The sequence below is a fragment of the Durio zibethinus genome, chromosome 4 (assembly GCF_047325235.1).
Source record: "Durio zibethinus cultivar Kanyao isolate XHJ-2024 chromosome 4, ASM4732523v1, whole genome shotgun sequence".
NCBI classification, from domain to species: domain Eukaryota; kingdom Viridiplantae; phylum Streptophyta; class Magnoliopsida; order Malvales; family Malvaceae; genus Durio; species Durio zibethinus.
The window spans coordinates 15309026-15335339 of NC_143165.1; the positions used below are offsets into that span (position 1 = coordinate 15309026).

The window sequence follows — 26314 nt, forward strand, 5'->3', positions numbered from 1 at the left end:
TGGAACTCAATTTATCTTGTAATTACGTTGATTTTTAAAGGTAAAATAGACCATAAAAAATTATTATTGTGGTCGAAAATGGACAAATTTATTTTCCTCCAAGAATCTTAGAAAAACCTAAAAGAATGTTGGGTTTCTGATTTTAGCCTATCACCCTCTTTTTTGGACACTATTGAAAATCTTAGAAAACCTAAGAAATTAGATTCATTAAACCAAAGTAAGGAATCCAATTACGAAAACCAAGATTTCGATTAGCAATCTAACTTTCCCTTAAACCAAACGTCCCATTAATGTTTACTAAAGATGAACATGAAATAAATTTCAAATGATGAGGAACACATTGCTTTGGCTAGATTTGTATTCTAGAATAAATATAATGCTAAAAGTTTAAATAGCTCAATGAAAAGTGAAGATTGAACTAATATGTGGTTATCACAATGTATGCAAAAACAGTGGTGGTGGTAATGTTATTTTCATCCAAAGCCTAGTAGGACAATGATTTTCTAAGCTAATTTTTTACACAAATTTTGCTTTAAGTAATGTTGATTGTTGAGCATTGTTACTTTGGATCTAACTCAAATAGTAAGGGTGAAGTGGAAAAGAAGTTGTAGACTTAGAATAGGGAAACATATTGCAAATGCTATGATTTAAATTTTAGATCTGCTTACATAGATACATGAACTGATTAGATTAAATTTCATGTTTGGATCTTCCTTTTTTTCATTAATGAAGTGAAAAGGAAAATAAGATTACATGTAAAACTCACAAATATTGATTACAAATACAAGCAAATTGGATTATGTAATTTAGTTATGGCTTTAATACCACCAAAATGAAATTAAATCAACATATAATTGAAGCAAAACCTACAATCAAAGTATGGTACATAAATTTTGCATTTTGCAAACAATTTTGCTTATTAAAACAGACTACACCAAAAATTCGTGATCCAAAACAAAAGTATATAGCAAGTAAAAGGTCAAATTATAGTAATAGTCATGTACTTTAATAAAATTTAAAATTTAGTCATTCTATTATAATTTATAGAAATATAATCCTCACACTATTTTAATTTGGAAACTTTAGTCCAATCACTTATTTTGCCAAATTTTTGTCATTAAAAATGTTTACATAATCATTGATTTGATGATTTAAGTATTGACTTTGCTAATGTGACATTGACTTTACTAACGTAGCAACATGGATTAATGAAATCAGATATTAAATTACGAAAATAATTCCCATACATGAAATTTGAATATTAATCCCTCTGGTATAATTTATAAAATCTCGTCTTCATACAAGTTGAATTTATTAATGTTGATCCAATCACTACTAGAAAATGGAGTGTTATAGACGAAAATTTCACAAATAATCTTCATTTTCTATCGACAATGTTATTACCAACGGATTTACCTACAAAATAATTTAATTAGTATAAGTATTATTTGTATTACAATCTCATTGGTATTATAAAATTACTAATGTGATCAATTATTCATCATTAACTTTGCTAACAAAACTTTTTTTTTTTTAATCTGAAAATCAAAAAGTCTCAAAAAAATTCAAAACAAAATATCTCAAAATTTGAAAATGATAAAAAAAAAAGTAAAAAAAAAAAAATATTTTTAAGACTTTTATAGACTTTTTTAAAATATTGAAATTAATCTTTTCCCAATATTATAATTACTTAAAAAATAATATTTCTATAATTTTTAAAAATAAGGTTTTAACATTTTACATTTATGAATTATTTACATTTTTTCCTGACTTTTAAAAATATTAAATTTTATTTTTTCCAATATTTTAATTTTAAAAAAATAATTTCTTTTTAAAAAACAGATTTCATTTTGTAAAAAAATTCAATTCATAAAATTTATTAATTTTTTAAATTAAAATTATTTTTTTTCAATATTTGAACTAAAAAACATATTTTTTTAATTTTTTTTATTCAAATCAAATTTAAAAAAAAAAGAATTCAAAATTTTAAATTTTTTAGATTTTCAAAAAATAAAAAATTAATTTTTTCAATATCTTGATGTTTTAAGAAAATCATTGTTTAAAATTTTTTGTATTTTTCAAACTTAAACTTTTTGTTTAACATAACTATTTAATCATTTGTAGAAAAAAAAATGATTTTTTCAAAAAAATTAACATATTGGAAAAAAATTAAATTTAATATTTTTAAAAGATAAAAAATTTTATAAAAATGAGAAATATTTAAATTTTTATAAAAAAAAAACTCTAAGTTTAATAAAAATTCAAAAAATTTTATTTTTTAAAAATAAAATATTGATAAATATATAAAAATTCTAAAAATTGAAATTATTTTTCAAAAGAAAAATGAAATCTGATTTTTCAAAAACAATTCAAGAAAATTATTTTTTAAGAAATTAAAATATTGAAAAAGAATAAATTTGTATTTTAAAATTAGAAAAAATTCGAATTAATTCAATATTTTTATTTTTTTAAAAAATAGAAATTTAATTGTTAAAGAAATTTCAGAAATGTGATTTTTTAAAAAAATAAAATAATTTAAAAATTTTAAATTTGATGTTTTTAGAAAATTCAAAAAAATACTTTTTTTTTAATTTTTTACGAATTTTTGAATTTTTTGTATTTTAAAAAATATATTTTAGAATTTTTTTAACTTTTAAATTTTTTTTTAAAAGATAACAATCACATCAAAAAAGTTAATGAAGAATAATTGATCGCATTAATAATTAGACTATCATTATAAAATTCAACTTATACCAAGACAAATTTTTTATAAATTATACTAATGAGGCTGAAATTCAAATTTTATGTAAGTATTAGATCTATTTGTACAATTTGATAATTGATTTTATTCATTCACATTGACGCGTCAACAAAATCAATAACACATTAGCAAATTTAATGCTTATATTATCAAATCAATAGTTACATTAGTGTTTTTAAATATACAAATTTAAGAAAATTATGATTAAACTAAAATTATCAAATTAAAATAATACAATAATTAAATTTTCATGAATTATATGCAGGGACAATTTCAAATTTCAATATAGTGGAGAAATCATTATCATAATTTAATTCGAATAAAAAATAACTTTATTATTTCAAGGGAAAGAAAAACAAAAAAAAAAGGAATTTTAAGGCCTTAGCCTGGACTGGTTTTGTTGTTTTAGTTACGAATGCCACTTTGGAAGGCATAAGAAAGGAACAAAATGTTTGATCAGCTCTTCGTTCGAATGAAACTGCAACACCCATCAAAAAGAGCATGGTGTTTACTCTTCGAAGCACTAAGTGGATCCCCAATTGTTGTCTAAGGCACAAGGTGTTGAACCTTTAGGTCAGGAACCTTATAATAGCTTGCTGATTCAATGACAGGGATAGAGTGCCTGACCAAAGACTCTGGATTTGACCCAATCCTTCTAATTAGACCTAAACAATTCATGTTTCTTTATCACATTTCTAGTCATTTGACATATATAATAATAAGAATTATTAAAATAATAACACGATATGAATTATAAAATATATTTAAATTTTAAATACGTACATAACACAGTTTAATATATTTATTACACATGACACAATATAATTAATACATATATAATTTATTTATTTAAATGTGACACAAATAAACATAAATAATACGAAAATACATGAATTGATACGTTAATACAAATATACACAAATAGATATAATTAACATAAATATATATAAGAACACAAATAAAATAATAAATAATTATAAATTATTCATCATTTATAATTTAATAAATTTGACATATTAATAATATAATAATGTACTTACATATTAAAAAAATAAAAAAATTTAATACTCATTTAATATATATTTAATATTTTTTTAATTTTAATTAATATTAAATAACTATATTAATTTTTAGTATCAATTTAAAAATGATAAACTATTAAAGATTAAGTATAAAATAATAATGTATAGAACTAATATTAATATTTATATTATATTTGTATTATTAACATAAAAAATAATTTTATAATAATTATTAAATAAGTATCATAATTAAAATGTTTAAAATAATTTTTATATGAAATTAAATCTAATTAAGTATCATAATTAAAAGATTAAAAATTAAAGTAATATTTATATGTTTATATTAAATTAAAATAAATATAAAAAATGTGTTAAATGTATTAAACTTATTAAAAATATGCTTGTATGATAAAATTAAATTAAATATATTATTTATATCGTATTATGTGTTTAACCGAATCAATATATATATTATATGAATTATATCATATCGAAATTCGTATTAATACAAATAAATACAAAATATTTTTTTTGAAACACATACAATTTTTTTTATATTATTTTTGTGTAATATCTTCGTATCATATCTAAAATTGTTAAATCTACTTCTAATTGTATTTTAATCTCAACATTAGCAACAAACAATAATTCAGTCGAAAATAAAATGAAATTTTTAATTCAATTAATTTATATAATTATTTTTTAAAAATAATATTTAATAAATTTAAAATTTAAACTCTAATACCTACAATCTATTTTGTTATCTTCAAATTCCAATTTTTTTTTGTAAAAAAACCATTAACTTTGATGTGCTCATAAAATATTGTCTCTTAATTTCATTAATCAAATCCCGAACAAAAATTCTTATTAGGGCACCCGTTCATCTCTCAACTTTGACCATTGCCTCAAATTACTGTTTGAATCTTGAATCCCCAATATCTTAAAGAAAGGAGCTGTGCACAAGCATGAAATGAATCAATTAACTCCCTTCACAAATATTACAATTTTCGCCAAAAGCGTAACATGAAACTATTGCCATATTCAATCACGAATCATCCCATCATCAAGACTTAGGACAAAGTTGCTTTACAATAGAACACATTCAAGTATTCTTTGGGGTGATTTTGCAGTCCATTGTATCCCAAAAGATGGAAACAAATACAGATGAAGGAGATAAATCAAACAGGGAAAAAACTGAGATAAAGACACTACAAATTGAGAAAACTTACTTAACGGCCTCTTAAAATAAATTATCTAAAACTTCAAATTTTAACTCAATTAATTCGTGCAACAATTTTGAAAAATGACATCCAACATGTTTACAATTCAAATATAAGTATCTGAAACCATTTTCCGTATCTTCAGATTGCGACCTCATTGTATGAAACAAAAAAAATTATCTAAATGGTTACAAAAATAATAAAACTAAGGGAGCAGTAAAAAAATGATTCTGCTGCCAGAAATAAAACTTTGCCAATTCTGTCAGTAACTGTTGTCAAAAGTTAGTCACACGTAAAGATATAAATCAGTAATGCAAAGAGTGTAACATCCCACCAAATGCCAACCAAATGCTGTAAGAATCATGTCTTTCTTCACCCTTTTTTAAATCCCCACAAAGATATACCAAATTTTCCCATGATAGAAGGGAATATCCACAATTTTTAGAACACAGCCCCAATTATCTATTTTTTTATTTCCTTTTTCTTCATTAACAGAAATGCAATTTTATGGATCAATGATTCTGACTCATTAACAGAAAGAGCACAGGAGCAAAGGTCAAAGGAACCTCAAAAAGCCACAATCATGTTAGAAACCAAGTACATCATTAATCTGGTACACCATTAGACTCAATATGGACAAATAAACACCTAAAAGACATTCAAACATGTACACTGTCATATTCTGGAAATAGGTATAGTTTAGTGGAATCCATGATGTAGCTTCAGAGCAGAATAATAAATTAACCAAAATATCAAAGACATACTTTTAGACCCAAGAAGCATATGCCTAGAAACATTAAAATTTTCTGGACAGAATTGTCAGTATATTGAAGATTAGAATTAACAACAAACAAGTGACTGCAGCCTTTAAATGCCTGGAAAAGTGTATATGACCAAAAAGAGAAAAGAAAAAAAATAAAAACTTAAATCAAGATCTTCTAATGCAAGAAGAAATAAGTAACAGCAGAGTTAAAAAGTACTGCAAGAATTGAGCCTACAGCAAATGCCAATTCAACCAGCCAAAAACCAAAGAGAGTAAACAAAGCATGAAAAGAGAAAACCAGAAAGCAATACCGCCATGCACATGAACATATGATTTCCATTTCATTGCCTGCAGTGAGAAACCTATATGGATAAGTCCCTCCTACACTTAGATCAATGGACACCAAACTTGAAACAGGTTGCCAAAAAAGTCAAAGGTTTCACAGATCATGCACCTTTTAGTTGGATAATGATGGGCACTGGAAACTAATGTAGGACCATCAAAATCTTAAGAGAGAAGTTTTGAGGAAAACACACCAACTAGGTGTCCCTTTTGTTTCAATAAAAACAGACTAAAGGAACAAACTAAGATATCATAGTCCATGTCGTAACGGTTTTAGGGACCGCTAAACGAATTTGGAAAACAAAAGAAATGGAGTCACCACCAATCCTTTTTGATTAAGTGTGATTGGTCACCTATTAAAACTTATCATTTTAATAAAAATTTTAAAATTAATTAAAATTTATTAAAAAGATAATTTTTGGGTCTGCAAAAAAATAATTTGAGTGTGGAAGTCGATTATGCATGAGGAAAGATTAACACCCCCACGATGCCCGTTTAAAACGGTACCAATTAATTATGTATTATCTTTTAATATTGATAAAAATGCTCTTAATTTTTTGTATTTAAAATTTAATTCTCAAAAATCCTTTCCTGGATGGTTCATATTTATTTTCATAAAATATGATAAAAACAAATAGTATTTTCTAAAAACTCATTCCTTCGCTATTTATAAAAGAACAAAAAAAATTTTCTTTGGTAGTTTTTTTAGAAAAATGTTCTCACCTAAGGATTTTTTAAGAATCTTTACTCGAACTTCATTAAAATCCCATCTTTGAAACTTTCGTTCGCTTTTTCCTTTCTTACTTAATTAATAGTCTAATTCTAATATTTAGTTTTGATTAAAATTTGTAATAAAATTAGTTGATCATAATATTAATCATCATATATTATTCTCAATGTACAATAATCTTACAAAAATAGATAAACGAAATTTTCATATTAAATATTTTTTTAAATAATCCATTACTTTGATAGTATTTTTAGAAAAATATTTTCACCTAAAGACTTTAAAGAATCACTTCTCGGAATTCCTTAATATCTCATCATCCGCTAAAAAATTTCCTTTATCCTTACTATTTTTATATTCCATGAACAAACACTAAATAATAGGCATGTGACCTTGTATTTTTCTTCATTCATAAGTACATTTTAATCAACAACTATAGATCCTAAAGAACAAACATAAAATGCAAGGTAACTTATTGCAAAAAACTGAATAAAATGATATGGAAACAATCCCCCAAAATCGCACATTCATATGGAGGATGAAAGAAAAATAGATGAAATGCAAGTGATGTAAAGAGCAGGTCCTAAACTATCATGAAACCATAGTAAAATAACATGAAACTAAATTAAAATAACAAGCAAATAGTAACCAAAACAAGCTCAATAAACAACATAAACAAGGGTAGGCAAAAAATAAAATCAAGTAGAACCATAGTTAAATAGCAAAGAAAAGGGTCAAGCATTCAAGATTCAAAATGATAAACAAGAGTCCATCCAGCTATCAAAAGCCATCCTTCTCAACAAGAAACAAGCTCAAAGCAAAGTAATTTAAACTTGAAAAAATAGAAGAACCTAAGCTGATCAAAACAGGAAATTCCATGGATTAAGGTATAATAAACAAAGCTTAAATGAAGAACAATATGCAAATGCTGGAAAATAACATAAAACTGAAATTTAAAAGCAACAAAATGAAGATGAAAACAGCTAAATTAGAACCAAGAAACCAAAGCAAAGTCAGCAAGAATGCTGCCTACTATAGCGGTTTACAAAGAACCGAAAATGTAGGCATGCAGAAAGCTACCACAAATTTCGATTCTCCTTTGTTCAAGAGATCCCCCTTTCTTTTTTCGTTCTTCCTTCTCCTCTCCACCAGCCTCCTTCCTCTTCTTTAGCAATCAACAGCCTTTCTCCCTAACTATTTCTCTCCTTTTTTTTTCTTCCCTCTCCTATTCGACTTTACTTCTTTCTACCAGTCTCTTTCTCTTTTTTTTTACGTGTTTTTTGCTCCCCTTTCTTCTAGCCTCTTTTGCAACTTCCAGCACCCCTCTTATCCCATTCGGCAGATCTCTCCCGAAAAAAGATCTCAATCTTAGTCAATATAGTCCTTGGATGAAATCTCATCAAAGGGTCAAAGTTTCTCTCCTTTCTTTTTTTCAAAAAATCACCTTTGGCCATTGGATCAAAATCAATAAAAGATACTATGGTCCACATTATTCACTACAAATGTTAAATTTTTATGCCCTCCAAACCTATGAAAAGATCATTTTACCCCTAATGCAAAGTTTTCGTTATTTATGTGCCTTAATACCTTTTTCCCTCATTTTACCAAAATGCCATACAATTTGGAACCAAAATGAGCCTTTTTGTGAACCGTGCATTCAAATTTTGGACATCCCATATGACTTAATTTTCACTGTCATAAGAATCTCGAGTAAGAAAATAAGATGGGGCATCAATTATGCAAAAATGATTAATGATTGTAACAAAAATAAATAAATAAAACAACAAAAAAAAAAACAAAAATGAAAACAAAAACAAATAGAAGCTTTTTATCTATACATTGCTTTTCTAAGTGATCATATTTGAAACGATGAATGACCATCTTTTTCTACCCTTCGCTCATAGAAAAATTATCCATTTGCTACTCATTTGAGCCTATTGAATTTATTATTTCCAAAATGAACCCGGCCAAGGATCATTTTTTTACATTGAAGGGCAAAACAAGGGTATCTTCAAAAATCCAACTTCAAGGAAAGTGTCTAATATTGAGAACATCTAACATGCACCTCAAAGACAAAAATCCGAAGCAAAAAGTGAATGTAGTTTCAATTGGAATCCCAAAAATTCAAGAAAGTTGATTGCTAAAGATGAAGTCAAAAAAGAAAAAAGAGAAAAAAAGTGAAGAAAGAAAGAAATACACCTCGGAGATGATCCGGGACAAAAAGTGAATAAAGCTTCCAGAAAATAGAATTCAAAAAGTTGATTGTTAAAGATGAAATCAATGTTCAAAAAAAAAAGGGGGAAGCAAAGAAAGAAATAAATGCATTTCGGAAATGAAAGTCCAGGGTAAATGAATGAAGTAAAAAGGGAGATAAAATTCAAGAAAGAAGAATGCTAAAGTTGAAGTATAATGTTTAAAAAAAAAAAGAATGAAGAAAAAAGAAAAGGCAAAGAAAAACAGAGACATGGCTTTTCGTCCAAAGAATGCTCCTAAGATCCTTGGCCTAATTACCCTGAGTAATATATTTTGAGCCTATTTATCCATTCTTTCAGAACCCCAAACCTTGGCCTACATTGCATACCTTAAAAAGTTCATTTTGATCAAATATGGACACTTGAATTAAAAGACTATGTCCTTGAAGATTTGTCTATACCTATATTATTTGGCAAGATTTTACAAAGTTCTTCATTGTTAGAAAATATAGCTCTAAGATGAAAATTCAAAAAAGGCAATTTAAAGCTACAACCACTCTTGATACCTTAAAAGAATTTTAAAATTCCAAGGTTCTATCCAAAATAAAAAGTCACAACGCAAAACCTTTTAAAGGATCAAAGACTTTGCATTTCACCAAAGTGTGAAAAAAAAAACCAACCCTTTTTTCTTCCCAAATCTTTCTCGAAAAATATTGATTAGTTTTGATGCACGTGGAAATATCATGTTTTCAATAAAAGAAAAGTGTTTTAAAAAAATTCTCTCTTTTGTGTGCCCAAGAGAAATCCTTGCAACCCTCGTCAAGCCTTCCTTAAAATATGTCCATTAGTGAAAATTTTGAATTATCAATCACCCCATCCACAAATATTCCAAATAGTAATCCTTAAGCCTTCTTTGAAATATGACCACCAATTAAAAAATTGAATTGCCAATCATGCCATCCATATGCATTCCAAATAATAATCATCAATTTACAAGAGATTCAAAAATTATGTGTTTTAGTTTTTCTCATTGATTACAAAAACACTTTATATGGGAGAATTTTGTGATTACTTTGAAAAAGTTTGGAGATTAGTTGAGCATTTTTGTACAATATATTAAGATCATTTTTTATAAAGAGTGAACCTTGAAATTTTGAACAAAGATTTTTTGAAAAAATAAATAAATGAAACAAAAAAAAATTCTTTGATTTTGCATCAATTGCAAAAGACATTTAATCTACACATATGCAAAAACAAAAAAAATAGACATTCACATTTGCATTACTTGCATCTACATCACAAAAAAAGACATTCGCATTTGCATCACTCGCATTCACACTTGCATGTGCATCGTGAAAAAGACATTTGCATTTAGCTCTATGTCACAAAAAAGACATTTGCATTTGCGTCGCTTGCATTTGCATAAAAAAAAAAGAACAAGGGCATTCACATTTGCATCATTTGCATTCGCACTTGCATGAGCATCATGAGAAAGACATTTGCATTCACATATACATCATAAAAAAAACATTTAAATTTGCATCACTTGCATTTGCATCATAAGAAAGACATTTGCATTTGCATCACTTGCATTTGCATTTGCACCATAAGAAAGAAATTTGCATTTGTATCATGACATCTACATCCTAAAAAAAGGTATTTGTAGGGGCATTTACATGAAAGGAACATAATCATTTGCATCGTGAAAAAGTCAAATGTATTTGCATCAAGCATTCACATCCTTGCATTTGCATTGACATTTGCATTCGCATCAACACTTCCATTAGCATCATTTGATGAGAATAGACATTTGTATCATGATTGCATTTATCAACTTTGTAAATATTATAAAAAAAAAGGAAAAGAAAAATAAAAAAGAGAATAACGAAGTCTATCATGAAAACATGAGTAAAAAGAGAAAAAGAAAAAAAATAGTTTGACAAGAGATTAAAATATCAAAAAAGCTTGAAAAGTTGAAAGAAAAATTACCTACAAAAAGCAAAGGGATTCTTAAAAAAATGAGAAAAAAGAAGATAAGACTTAAGTCCAATTAAGCTAGCACCAAGATACATTTCCAAGGCCTCCAGGCAAAGCATTTTAAAATTTTAAAGTTTCAACGTCTATATTAGAAGGAGCATTCAAAGACCTCCGAGCATAATTTCCAAGAACTCCGAACAAAACATTTTAAATTTTTAAAGTTTCAACGCTTCTATTACGATGAGCATTCAAAGACCTCCAGACATAATTTCTAAGACCTCCGAGCAAAGCATTTTAAATATTTAAAGTTTCAACACCTCTATTACAAGGAGCATTCAAAGACCTCCAGGCAAAACATTTTAAATTTTTAGAGTTTCAATGCCTCTATTACGAGGAACATTCAAAGACCTCCACACATAATTTCCAAGACCTTTGGGCAAAGCATTTTAAATTTTTAAAGTTTCAACCCCTCTATTATGGGGAGCAATCAAAGACCTCCAGACATAATTTCCAAAGCTCTAGGCAAAACATTTTAAATTTTTAAAGTTTCAACGCCTTTATTACTAGGAGCATTCAAAGATTTTTAAGATTTATGAGGCCTCCGAGCATAATCTCAAAGACCTCCAAATATAATTTCCAATACCTCCGAGCAAAATATTTTAAATTTTCAAAGTTTCAACGCCTCTATTATGAGGAGTATTCAAAGATTTTTGAGATTTGTAAGTCTTCAAGACAAGATTCATAAATCTTCCGAGCTGAATCTTTTTTAATTTCGAGATTTGTAAGACCCCTGGGCATGATCTCTTGTTTTATTTCTAAACGTTACTAAGTTTTCATTTAAATTTGTTTACAAATAGTTAGGTTTGTTAATTCAAAAAAAAAAAAAAAAAAAAAACAAACAAACAACCCAAACAAAAATAAAAAAAACTCTCAAAAACATCATCTGAACAAAATTATTATCTATGTCTTTACATTATTTTTTTTTCTCATAAATATACAAAGAAAGGCAATTGTAGACACCAAATTTTGTCCAAAACATTTTAGCATTTTAACCCAAGCCCTTAAAAAAATCCCTTAAAGAGACCATAAAATGCATCAATATTTAGGCCTAATAAACAAAAAAAAAAAAAGAGACCATATAATTACTGTCAAGCTCTTTCGCATTGGATTTATATGGATGATAACTTTTCAAGTGGATAAATGAAACGAGTAAACCCCAAAGTCAACTTTGATCAAAATTGCATAAAACTTTATTAAAATGAATAAAACTAGAATCAATCCTCAAAATTCAAAACCTAATTGGAATCAATGTGATTTAAAATTAAATTTAATGATTTTTAAAACACTAAAATTTTCATTACACCTCGAGAAGTGCAAAATTACCAATATACCCCTATAAGTGTATTTTTGTAATTTGGCCTTCCTAAGCTTGAAATTTCATAAAGCTTTCCAAACCTTAATTTCATAATATTTTATGATTTTTAGTGTATTTGAAATCACAGCAGTACCCCAAGAAATGTGAAATTACCAAAATACCCCTATAAGCATATTTTTGTAATTTAACCTTCCTAAACTCGAATTTTCATGAAACTTTTTATATCTTAATTTTATAATATTTCACGATTTTTAGTGCATTTGAAATCATAGCAGTATCCCGAGAAATTTGAGATTACTAAAATACCCCTACAGGGATATTTTCATAATTTAATTTTCTCAAGCTCAAATTTTCATGAAATTTTTCAGATTTCAATTTCATAATATTTCATGATTTTTGGGGTTTTAAAATCCCAAAAATGAGCACCAGAACATTGATTTTCAAAAAAATGGCCTAAATATTGAAAACTTTGCCTTAAGGGTAAAATAATATTTTGATGGGTTTGAAGGACATAAAAATTTAACCTTTGCAGTGAATAATGTGAATCATTGGATCTTTTATTGATTTTGATCCAATGGCCAAAAGTGATTCCTTGAAAAGAAGAAAAAAGAGAACTTTGACCTTTGGATGAAATCTCATCCAAGGGTCCATATTGACCAAGATTGAGATCTTTTTTTGGGAAGGGTCTACCGAATAGGATAAGAGAGAAAGGTGCTGGAACTTGTAATAAAGGCTAGACGAAAGGGGAGCTAAAAACATGTAAAAAAAAAAAAAAAAAAAGAGAAAAAAGCTACTAGAAAGAAAGAAAGCCAAATAGGAGAAGGAAGAAAAAATAAAAAGAAAATGAGAGAAATAGCTAGGGAGAACGGCTACCAATTGGGAAAAAAAAGGAAGGAAACTATGGAAAGGAGAAGAAAGAACAAAAAAAATGAAGGACCTCTCGAGCAAAGGAGAACTGAAACTTGTGGTAACCTTCTTCATCCTTGCATTTTTGGTTCTTTGTAAACCACTATAGCAGGCAGCATTCTTGTTAACTTTGCTTTGGTTTCTTGGCTCCATTTTAGCTGTTTTCTTCTTCATTTTGTTGCTTTTAAATTTCAGCTTTATGTTATTTTCCAGCACTTGCATATTGTTCTTCGTTTAAGCTTTGTTCATTATACCTTAATCCATGGAATTCCCTGTTTCAGTCAGCTTAGGTTCTTCTATTTTTTCAAGTTTAAATTACTTTGCTTTGAGCTTGTTTCTTGTTGAAAAGGATAGCTTTTGATAGCTGAGGACTCTTATTCATCATTGGGCAATAAAATAGCTTGACTCTTGACCCTTTTTTTTGCTATTTAACTATGGTTCTACTTGATTTTATTTTTTGCCAACCTTTGTTTATGTTATTTATTGAGCTTGTTTTTGTTACTATTTGCTTGTTATTTTAATTTAGTTTCATGTTATTTTACTATGGTTTTATGATAGTTTAAGACCTTCCCTTTACATCACTTGTATTTCATCTACTTTCCTTTCATACTCCATGTGAATATGCAATTTTGGGACTGTTTCCATGTCATTTTATTCAGTTTTTTACAGTAAGTTATCTTATATTTTATGTTTATTCTTGAGGGTCCATAGTTGTTGATTAAAATGTACTTATAAATGAAGAAAATGCAAGGTTTTCATGGCATTTGTTCATAGAATATAAAACAAGTAAAGATAAAGGAAATTTTTTATCCGATAATAAGATATTAAAAAATTCCAAGTAATGATTCTTTAAAGTCTCTAGCTAAAAATATTTTTCTAAAAATACTACCAAAGTAATAGAGTATTTAGAAAAATATTTAATACGAAAAATACGCTTATCTATTTTTTTAATATTATTGTACATTGAGAATAATATATGATGATTAATATTGTGATCAACTAATTTTATTACAAATTTTAATCAAAACTAAAGATTAGAATTAGTGTATTAATTAAGAAAGGAAAAAGCAAACGAAAGTTCCGAAAATGGATTTTAAGGAAGTCCGAGTAGAGATTCTTAAGAAATCTCTATGGGAGAAAATATTTCTAAAATACTACCAAAGTATGAGGGTATCTAGGAAAATTTTCAATATAAATTTTTATATACGTTGTTCCTTTCAAAACTTTTAATGATAATTGAAAAATAATTAAAAAAGATTAAAACATAATAATGTCCCTATTATAAGGAATAAAAGCTCAAATGTGCAAGCCAAACATAAAACTTATAGAGAAATTTCATACACATTATTTTCTTGGATTTCCCAATCATTGCTGGATAACCACAGCAATGACTAGCATTCAGTGCGCGTTACCACCATCCATATTTTTATCTTTTATCTTTTGCAAAAAGCCCAAAAACCAAGGAATGAGTATGATGCAATGGCACTATTAAAATTAAAAGAATGAAGGCAATTCTACACATCAATAAATGGAAGTGAAAAACTGGATCTTATTCTAGACACAGATACCAAAATCCTAGACTTAACCCTACAGAAGTTAAGCCCAATGTGGCTTCTATAAGATCAAATGGATTCCAACATCTTGATTTAGAAAAGCATCTATTTTTCCTGATAATTCACTAAAAGCTCCAATCTAGAAGATCGCAAATTTTGGATAAGCAAGCCTCAAAATACCAAGCAAAAATCATTTACTTGTACAGGTGATCACTCTAAGATTTCAAAAACCCATACTTCCCAAACACACATCTCTCTAGATGGAAATATATTCCCGCAATTGACAAATGGCAAGACCAAACCACCATAAGAAAAGGCAGAAAAAAAAAATATGGTCATTATAACATATGCAGTATGGGAATCAACATAAATCTGACCAATAAAGATAAATAATGTTAAAGCAAAAGGCACAGAGTTTCACTCAAAGAACTGTAAAAAGGAATAGCAACCATAACAAGATCCAATCGGACAGTGAAAGAGCAACATACCTTGACTGGGAAGGTTCCTGCTGGAAGCTTTGTAGTGAGCAATTCTCTTAACCGACGAATTGCCTTAACCTTGTTTGCAAGAATGTCTAGCAATGGCAGGAGTTCGTCAGTTTGCAGTGGGAAGTTTGGAGAAAGCCAAAGAACAGGCCTCAATCCTTTCTTATACTCGTTTTGACGGCCACTATCCTTGCGTGGATTACCACTCTCTGAACTCATGGAAGTAGATGTTCTTGAAAGTAGATGTTCTTGAATCTCTTATCCTCCGATGATCATCCCTTACCACAATCTCCGCAGAATGTCTACCAGGTTTGATCTGACTACCAGATGGAGAGTCTCCTAGTAAGTCACTCACCTTTTCATCTACACAGAGAGAACTTCTTGGTGGCACAATCTTCCTCTGCACTTCATGCTTCGACTCCCATTTCCTCCATCCACCAAACCATCCTTTCTTTTCCTGCTTAGTCTCCCCGTTTTTATAACCATTGGACTCAGCAATAGAAATTTCCCTAGACTCATAACAAATATGGCAATGCCCGATAATGCCATCACCATTCTCATTGGATATTTCTGAAGAATCCAACTTAAGAGCGACTTCAAGTTGTTTCCTTTCATCTTCTGTCAAGATCTCATCAAGATCTTCACTCTCTGTTTCATTTTCATTGGAAGTTGCAAAGAACTCATCATCTGTCATGGCCCCGGGCACCCTCCTAGATCTGATGCTAACAACAACATTGTGCATATCATACACCTTAGCCTTCCAGGCACCAACCATTTCTGTTTTCTCTTGTCGCCTCCATGTCAATTGTGGCAAAAGAACTGCCTGTGTCACATCTATCCCAGGCCTGAATATATTCGTCTGAGACATTGCAACCACTTCTTGTCGAACCTCTTCCTCAGTTGCTTGAGAACCAGCACCATCCAAAGCATTTATCACCTCTTTATCCTTGTGTGAAATCATACAAAGTGATCCAGGAGGAACCTTCCCATCCTCGGAGCCATCACCAAGGAAAAGAATTCTCTGATCTGAACGCTGAATTCTGAATCCATCAAATCCAGCCAAAGTCATATCAGTTCTCAGATTTGCACCCCTCTTCCAAATTATGTATGTATCTGAAGGAGCAATTCTGGAAATGAAAGGTATCACAGAACTCTCAAAATGGAATGTGATTTCCATGTAAAAGTCTCTCATCCTTCGCATAGTTCCTACCAAGCGAGGCAACCGTCTACACCATTTTGCCCATGCCAATGGCTGGTAATGTCGAACAATAATCATAGAAATAGCTTCATCTCTATTACAAATTGCTTCTTGGAGTGCACTCCATCCCTGTTCATTTTGCAAGCTCCAATCAGCACCGGCAACCATAAGCATTTCGGTTGCAGTTTCATCACCAAGTTTAACAGCCAAGTGAAGAGGGGTATCCCTGTTAGGAACATCCCGCCTATCAATCACAGCAGAGATCCCATCAGCCTTCTCTTCTTCAGCTAATGACGCAGCTTCTGTTCGAATCACAGCCGGGTTACCAAGACGTGGGAGAGATGCGAGTATCCTCCTGAGACTGGCACAATCCCTCATGGCAACAGCCTTGTGCACTCCGCTATGTGCATACTTTGAAACATCCATACCCGCCATGCGTCAGAAGTCAAAATATGCTATCAACCCCAAGACTAGCTTTTCCTATTGAAAGCCAATTTCAATCATTCAACACTAAAAAAACTCAATTTCAACACAAAAGCCTTCAATAATGCAAGCACAGCAGAAATAGACAATACCCCCCTACAACCCAACGAATTCAAGCAAAGGGAAAAAAATTCATAATTTTTCACAAGAATGAGCATTACATTGCAATTTTGGCCAAAAACCAATCAAACCCAATTCAAATTCTATCCTCATGGAAATACAATAGTAGACAGCTATTGTAACTATCAGAACAGAACCAAGAAGGAAAAAAAGAAGAAGAATCTTCTTTTGGTGGACCCAATAGAGATCCAAAAAAGGAAGAAAGAAAAAAAATCTCACCTTCTTTCTTTCTTCTTTTCTTCTAAGCAACCAAAGATTGCTCCCAAAAAAGAAAGAAGAGATTTTTCAAGCAGTTAACCCCACCAAAGACCCCTCCCTTTCTCTTTCTCTCCAACTCTTCTTCAAAGTAGAAAAGGAAAGAAAAGAAAAAAACGAACCTTGTGATCCAATCCAGATTAGACAAACTGAAGAACATGCATGTGATTGTGTGAAACAAAATAATAATAATAATAATAATAACTTTAAAAAAAAAAAACCCAGGTGGGGAATCTGGTGAATAAGTGAAGAAAAAAAATGATGGGCAAAGAATCAAAGAAAAGAATAGCTATACAAAAAACTAAACGAAATCCCAGCTTTGAAGAAAACCCAACCAAAAAAAAATAAAAAGAGAAGTATTTATAAAAAAAAAAAAAACCAAAAACCGAAAGGAAAAGTACCAACAGTTACTCCTTTTTGTACAAAGTTGAAGAAGGATTTTAAAAATGTGAAATTTTGAAAATGGGATTTTTGTGAACGTGGGTTTTGTAGTTTGGGGTAGGAGGGAGAAATAGGAAAGAGAAAAGAAATTTTTCAATTTTTGTTTTTCTTTTTAATGATTATTTGGTTTTGTTTTATTTAATTTTTAACCTTTTTCTCAAAAGATAAGGAGAGTCACAGAAAGAGAGCGGGTCGTCCAATGTGGCAGGGGCTGGCATATGAGCCAGGAAAAAAGGGCAACTTGCTTTCTTATTTCCTTTTTTATTTTTTAAATAATAGTGATAATTAAATGATTGGTTAGTGAAAAATATTTATTTGCTAAATATTTTATGGCAAACGGTTAATTAATTCAGAAACTGCCAAATTAGGAGAAGTTATGAATGTTTTGAAATTGATTAGCCCACTGGCAGCTACTGCTTTCAAATAGTAGTTAGCAGCCTCGTTGTCCTGCAGAGCATGTTGTCTTATTATCAGAGTTTTTAACCGCACCCATCAATATAGGGTCCGTTTGGATGTATTGTTTTCAAAGAAACAATTTTAAAATTTATTAAAAATATATCATTTATAATTATTATATCATAATTAATTAATTATAATTTAAAATGATGTAAAATTTGGCATAAAATTCATATTATAATTAATGAGTCTTTTATATATTTTATTATTATGATTGAATAATTATATTATTATAAATAAAAGATTTGCAAGCAAAATGCCTTTAAATGTATTAAATAGAATTGACAAAATAAAATGTAATTTGATATCCACAAATATTAATACACTTAATAAGGGAGAGTTTATTTTTCTTTATCCTTAAAAAGAATTCATAAGATTGGTGGAGAAAAAAATAAATTTAAACAAATTAAACAAAAAAACTTCGATCATACATTTATTTAAGAAGATATTGATCTTATTGCACTTATGCTCTAAAACAACATTTTATCCAAATGGATTATAATAACTCAATTTTATAAGGTGATTAATCTCGCTTCTATTTATATTTGATAATTTATATATTTATATTATATAAAATATTAAAATTTATGTATTTTTATTATATTTTATATCAAAATTATATATTATAATTTATATTACTATAAAAATATAAAATATAAATTTTTTTATTAAATATATATAATTATTATTGTAATTATAAGTGATATTATTTTTATATTTTATATTTACATCGTATTTTAAATTATCAAATTTATTTTTATCCCACTAATGCTCGAAATGACTTTGGATTACTGCCACTTTAGGACATCAATGCGTTATATGTTGCCCTCCTTGTGCTTAATTTGATTTAAAGCATTATATTGAAATTTTTATCTTCCTCCTTTTTATTTTTTCATCAAAAGAAAATTGCAAGATAAATTTTTTTAATTTACTTTATAAAAGGTAAGAATGAAAATAATGAGATTCAAATTTTTATTTTACATATTTTCTCAAACTTTTTTAATTGCTAAATTAAAAACTAAAGACAGATTTGCAACCATTTTAGAATTTGTACTCAATTGCCAAATACGATGACGATGATGATGGCAAAATGCTAATAAAATAGACACTTTTTTGGCATGAAAAATCATAGCTATGACATATTTACACCACTATAGAAAATAGCAAAGTATGATGGCCACTACTGGAGCAATCGATTCCTCATTTTTATCCGACTCTTGTTGCAGGCAACCGGTTGATTAATTTCAATGATTTTGTTTCACTTGTAAATTATACATTAATATTTACGAGTTATTCAAGTTTAATTCAAATAAAATTTAAATTCAATATTAAATCAAATTTAAATTTGAGTAATTCAATTTATTGATCAAGTTGAGTTCAAATATTTTTATATCAAATTCGAATAACTCGTCAGCTTAATCAAATTTTTATATTTTAATAAATTTTAATTATTTTAATTAATAAAATATCTCTAACTTAAACTCGAATTCGAGTATAAATAATTAACTTTTATCAAATATAAGAATGGAGTTTATTTTTATATATTAATCAAGTTAAATCAAACAAATTTCAGTAACTCAATTTTTATTTCAAGTCGAGTTCAAGCTAAAAAAATAAAATTTAATCGAGTTCAAGTCGAGTTTTAAATCTCGAATTTCGAATCAAACTTAAACTCAAATTTAATATTATATCGACTTAAATTCGATCGATTACACTTTTATCTTAAATATTTTTTTTTTGTTAAACCTTTTTAAACCATTTTAGTAACCAAACTATTCCGACAATATGTAGCAAATAAATTTATATTTTTTTATAAAAGATATTATAATTTAAAAATAAAAAAATCTTAAGTGTTGATATTTAAAATTTATATTTATTTGATATTATTTTTTAAAAATAATTATATGAATCAATTGAATTAAATTTCTTTAATTATATATGAGAAATATGAATTTTGTTTGATTTAGTCATGGTAAAGAAGACAAATAGAAATCAATGCTTCTTGGCATTGCAATTTTCCAAACAGATTACAATGGGAAAATTTTTCTATTTATCTAGATCAATAAAAAAGATGTATATACTCACAACATTTTCTTTAATTAGTTCGGCAAACTAGAATGGCTTTTTTTTTCAATGAAACCAAACTAGAATTTGTCACCACTAGAGTTTTATGAAAAAAAAAAAGTCATACAAAGGAGAGGAGTAAGGAAATTTTTTGTTTCATGGAATGCTTACTGTGACTCTTTTAAATTTCAATTGAAGCAGTAGAATCTTAGGAACAGATTATAAACATTTTCCCTTTAAGATGCTAGTTTCATGAATAAAGAGGCCTTTAGTTGCCATCTTTTTTAGCATGCTTCAAGGTAAAAAAGTTATGTTTACTGTAAATTCCTTACGGTAATTACTAAACCCGTAAAAAAAATTTAATAAATTTGTCATATCTTTCATAAAGATTGGAAGGGGATATCAACTAATTGAATTTAAAATGTAAAGTAAAAAATCTGGAATACGAAATATTAACACCCAATGAACTCAAAATATAAGCCAATTTGGAACTATTTTTCTTAATTGAATGCTTTAAGATATTTTCAATGCGTGATGAGAAAGATTTATATTACGTCGTAAGTATCATTTCATTGATAGAACCCTAAAAAATTCAATCATTTTCGATATCCATTAACTAAAATTATTTATCATCCATTTAATTTTCCAGAGCATGTCTCCATCATTAAAGAGATAACATTTTCTTTTCTTCCAAACGAGGCATGCACCACTATCTTTATAGTAAGGAGTTGGTTACACCAAATTCTTAAAAATTATTAGGTATGGTACTTAAATTTTAATTACTATTTTAATGTTCACAATTTTTTTGTTAGTTCTTCTTTACTCGTTAGTTAAGCTACTCATAATGATTTTCGTACTTATATTATTATCTATAAAAATGAGTTTATATTTTATATATTATTTATATATAAATTTTATACATGATCAATTAATCATATTATATCATCTCATTAAAGAGTGAATATTAATTTTTAAAATAAATATATAAAAAATTAATTTTTTTAAAAAAATTTATTTATTAATAAAATAATATTATTTAATTTATTTCATTAATAAAATATCATAATCCAATTAATTAATAATATATAAAATTTATATATTAATAACGTATAAAATATAAATCCCTATAAGTATATTAGTGATTGGGTAGGGATCCTAGACTCCTAGTCCTACATTTGGTGAGTGGGTCCTTTATTAATATTACTATCTCTTCTAAATTCCTATTCCACTTAGAACGGCTCCCCCACTCTACTCCTTCCTATAAATCATGAAAATAGTTTGTTTCAAGATTGAGAGAAAGGGGACTTGGAATGGAGAAAATCACAAACTGAAGTCATATACTCTTGAGTGATTTTTATAACCTAATTTTTGTTTGTATTATGCATTAAATAATTATTTTTTTTTATAAATTCGAGTTTCATTTAATTAAATTATATAATTATTTTAAAAGATAATAGTTGATAAATTTAAATTTTAAATCTTAATATTTTTAATTTCTTCCCATATTTTCAGATTATAACTTATTTTATAAATTTTTTTTCTATTTTTCTTTCCCCCGTGGTAATGTAAATTATGAAGTGAAAAAAAAAAAGATGGTTTTTTATAACATAGGCAAGACAATGATGAAGTGGGAACTTATTATTGCCACAATAAAAGTTGCTAAATGAATTCTATCGCCGTTAAGCTTCCAGTCCACAACAAACCCACAGCATCAGAGAGTTTGGCTCTCCGACAATAACCATACAAATTCGAAGGAAATGAAAAAAACCCAAATAAACTAAAAAAATAAAATAAAAATGCAGGGCAATTTTAGAGAGGAGAATCTCTTTAGGCAGAGATACTGTGGAGCACAACGGTCTCAACTGTGAGCCCAGGTCCAAAGCCAAACAGGACTCCCCACTCGAGCCCTTCTCCTGTGGTCTGAAGCCCATTTTCTTTCGATTTCCTCCTCATCTCATCCAAAATGAATAAGACACAAGCACTTGACATGTTGCCGTACTCCGAAAGAACGTGCCTTGTGGCTCGTAGCTTTTCCGGCTTGAGGGCTAGCTTGGCTTCTACCTGGTCCAATATTGCTGGCCCACCAGGGTGTGCAATCCAGAAAAGGGAGTTCCAGTCAGAGATGCCCAAAGGCTGGAATGCCTCAACTAGGCTCTTTTCAACGTTCTTCGAAATAAGCCCCGGAACATCCTTGAGGAGGTGAAATGTAAGCCCAACTTCACGAAGGTGACCATCAATTGCACCATCACTGTCTGGCAAGATTGTTTGGGCCGCTGAGACTAGTTCAAACAATGGCTTCTCGATCTCGGGCACTGGGTCTGCACCAATTATGACAGCAGCAGCACCATCACCAAACAATGCTTGCCCCACGAGACTGTCGAGGTGAGTGTCACTAGGCCCGCGGAAGGTAACGGCAGTAATTTCGGAGCAAACAACGAGGACGCGGGCTCCTTTGTTGTTCTCAGCCAAGTCCTTGGCCACCCGGAGTACTGTGCCACCGGCGAAGCAACCTTGTTGGTACATCATAAGTCGCTTAACCGATTGGCGGAGGCCTAAAAGCTTGGTGAGCTGGTAGTCAGCCCCAGGCATGTCCACACCACTGGTGGTGCAAAAGACAAGGTGGGTGATCTTGGACTTGGGCTGTCCCCATTCCTTAATGGCCCTGGTGGCTGCTTCTTTGCCTAGTTTTGGAACCTCAACCACCACCATGTCCTGCCTGGCATCAAGTGAAGGTGCCATGTATGCACATACATTGGGGTTTTCTTTCAGAATCTCTTCTGTCAGGTACATGTATCGCTTCTTGATCATGGATTTTTCACCTGAAAAAGGAAGAAGAAGAAGATTAGTTTTCTTGTCATACCAACAACTTTTTCCAACTTCATTTTTCTGACAATAGAAGAGAATCCAATAAACATGGCTGGTCAATGGTTCCCCATTTTGGATACAATTCATTTTTTATCTTTTTTCTGGGTCATAACGCAATCTTTTACTACTTATTACACTTGGAGTTTTTTTTTTTATTAATGCAATGCAATATCCTCCACTCACGCTTTTTATCGGTGACCGCTGTAGTTGCAAGCATAGTCCCATTTTTGTGGGTCTAGTTATTTTTATTGGACTGAAAAGAAAAAAGCTTTTGCATTTTCCATTTTATTTGGTAAATTCAACTTTCGAGTTAAAAAACGTTTTTAATAAAAAATATATGGATCTATCATGATTGAATGGAAAGTTTCTAAGTTTTAATTTTAAAAAAATGTGTACAATTTATATTTATGAAATATGTATACATAATCTTGTGCCAACTTTACTTATAAATCCGTTTGCAATAAATTACCAATAAATAGATTGTTTTATATAAAAATAGATTCTTTATTCCAAAGCTGACAGCAGTGCAATAGAAAGCTCAATCACCAATTGATAGAGGCAAATTATAATAATTCAGATAAAATATTTTAATTTCTGTCACTTTCTCATAAAAGCACAGCCCCACATTCGTTATTTTTTGTCCGACACACAAAAGTTTCCCAAGGGAAACCAACATGGGTTTCTAATTTCTACTGCTACTATTACTACTTTGATTTTGCTTTCCATCGTCAACCAACAAAGTTTTTCATCCTGTAGTATTTTTTCCCTTAATTTGAAAAAAAAAATGAAATTTACATACTAATATTGATTGATTAAAAAAAGGTGTAGTATTTTATTTTCTCCATTTTTATAAATTTGTTTTATGCACGTTTTCATGTCTTTCAAAGCACGTGCACCAATAAACAAAAAGAAAGATGCAAAAAGCTGTAAAAGTCCGCATTAATCAGACGAATCACGGACTTCATCTATTACTGGTAACTTTTTCCAAACAATCTTCGATTTTCCTCAAAATATCGTATTATCATTCTTTAATTATCAAGTTAATCTAAAGAGATTCCAACTTCTCATTAAAATGAGAATGATATGAACCATGCGCATCCCTCATCTCCATTTCTATTTTCATGCTAAAATCACGCGTGAAAAACCAAATCACCTTAAATTTCAATATAATATTAGCTAAATTTCTAGAACTGAAAGAAAAAAAGAAAAGAAACTTACACATGCGCTTGAATTTCTCTTTCAGCTCAGTTTTGTGCTCACTATTTGTGATACGGAAATAGTAATCAGGGTATGTGCTCTGGTCAACACAATTTGGTGGAGTTGACGTGCCGATCGCCAACACGGTGGCTGGCCCTTCGGCACGTTGAGCCTTACGAACTTCCTCGACGGTCACCATTTTTTTCTCTTCAAAGAAAACAACCCAGCAGCCGATGGCGGAACTGGTGGTGCTGCTGCTGATGGTATTGGACTAGCTACTATGAGTGATAGAAGGAAGTGTTACAAATTAAGTTTGCAAAGCGTTTGGTGCTATAAATAAGATTAAGAGGCGGGTACCTGAGAATCACGTGCATGAGCCAATGCTATTAGCCTTAAGCCCTCAACCACTTCTTAAGGCTGGCTGCCACGTGACACTTGAGTTTGGTGCATCTATCTCTCCTTCCAACTTTTGACCCTGCCTAATCAAACAATTCATCCACACGAAACATGATTTCCAAAATTTAGGTCGTTTTCACTTACCACATCAAACTTCAATACTACAATTTTCAGCTAAGATACTTACAAATAAACTGACTTTATAAAAAAACTAAATTAACAATTAATCTAGCTTATTAAGATTAATGACACTTCATATCGATAAGATTTACTATAAAATATGGAATGATAATTTTAACTTAAAAATAAAGATGCATGTGAACTTGAAATTACAAAGGCAACTTAATTAATTAGCTCATTTTATAGCCTAATGAAATTTATATTGGGAGTGAAAATTATCAAGTATGGTTGTGTTTGATAAACTATTAAAAATTTAAATATGAATGATTTTATTTTTTTTAGTAAGTCTGGTTAACTTAATGGAATATTCTCAATGTAAAAGCATACAAAATATTAAGTATTTTTTAGCTACTTAATATATTGAGTCAATTTTAATACATTAATCTTATATCTTTTTTTTTAATAATTTATTATTCCCTTTTTAATTTTTACAAGTTGAAAATAAATATGAACTTGTATCTCTCTTTTACAAAAATAAATAAAAAATCTACTAAAGATTTCATTTTCAGTAATATACCAAATAATTTTATATCATAAACTCAATACTTAAAAACTTTTCGTTGCTAAAACTTCAATACTTAATGTTTCATTGTTGAATCTATTCAGCATATTAAACAATACCTAATATTTGGAGGTCGGTCAAGCATTTTACACCATGGTCGACTATGCTCTTGGCTTACTTTGAATGTGCTTTTGTTTTAAATCATATAGATGGAAGCTTTGATCTGTTGGTTTATTTGTTTACTACACATTTGATGTTAATTTTGGTAAGTCATTAGTAGTGTTTGGGTTGTGATTATATTTTCATGATTTTTGTAAATTTATGAGTTTGTTACATGTTTGTCAAATGTTCATACATGATTAAAATAATATTCTAGCATGGTTTTATGAATGTTTCATGCATATTCTACTTAAATGAGGTGATGAATGTTCGGTGAGAATACCATAGAAACTTTTGGTCAAGTTGGTTACCGTGTTTGGCCGAATATTGCTCTTCATTTTGTGATCACATATTGCTTGATCCCATGTGTTTGATTGTGTTCTTGCTATGTTTTTTCAAGTTTTTAAGGTGTTGAGTGAAATTTTCTATGCATAAAATGTTGTTTTAGTAGGTTGTTTGGATGATTTTGGTGTTTGTTTGCTTGGCTTTTCCAAAAAAAAAAAAGTGGTGGAACATCTTCTAAAAGTTTGAAAAATTATTGTGTTTGATACATTTTCCCTTTGATTTTTCATGTATAACATGTCTGTAATTTCATTTTGTAAATATCTTGGTTTGTAATTATTTTTTTCATGTCATACTTTTTGCACATACATTCATTAATAACATTTTTGTATT

The 26314-nt window shown here is 29.0% G+C and overlaps 1 protein-coding gene and 1 pseudogene across 2 annotated transcripts; both read right to left on the reverse strand.

Annotated features, from left to right (window-relative positions):
- Positions 1-5023: 5023 nt before the first annotated feature.
- LOC149519248 (uncharacterized) lies at positions 5024-18011 on the reverse strand (annotated as a pseudogene). Its single transcript, XR_016341634.1, has 2 exons — positions 17781-18011; positions 5024-17528 (listed from the first exon to the last, which is right to left on the reverse strand). The product of XR_016341634.1 is annotated as an uncharacterized LOC149519248 (transcript).
- Positions 18012-21960: 3949 nt separating this feature from the next.
- On the reverse strand, positions 21961-24711 carry LOC111287132 (chalcone synthase-like). Its single transcript, XM_022877388.2, has 2 exons — positions 24424-24711; positions 21961-23159 (listed from the first exon to the last, which is right to left on the reverse strand). The coding sequence occupies exons 1-2, from the start codon at positions 24599-24601 to the stop codon at positions 22168-22170; spliced, it is 1170 nt and encodes a 389-aa protein (XP_022733123.2). The 5' UTR covers positions 24602-24711; the 3' UTR covers positions 21961-22167.
- Between the last annotated feature and the right edge of the window lie 1603 nt (positions 24712-26314).

Excerpts from the sequence above, each read along its gene's own strand:
- LOC111287132 (XM_022877388.2), bottom strand. The coding sequence starts at position 24,601 with ATGGTGACCGTCGAGGAAGTTCGTAAGGCTCAACGTGCCGAAGGGCCA. Across the intron at positions 23,160-24,423 it reads AGAGAAATTCAAGCGCATGT|GTGAAAAATCCATGATCAAG; the intron begins GTAAGTTTCTTT and ends TTCCTTTTTCAG.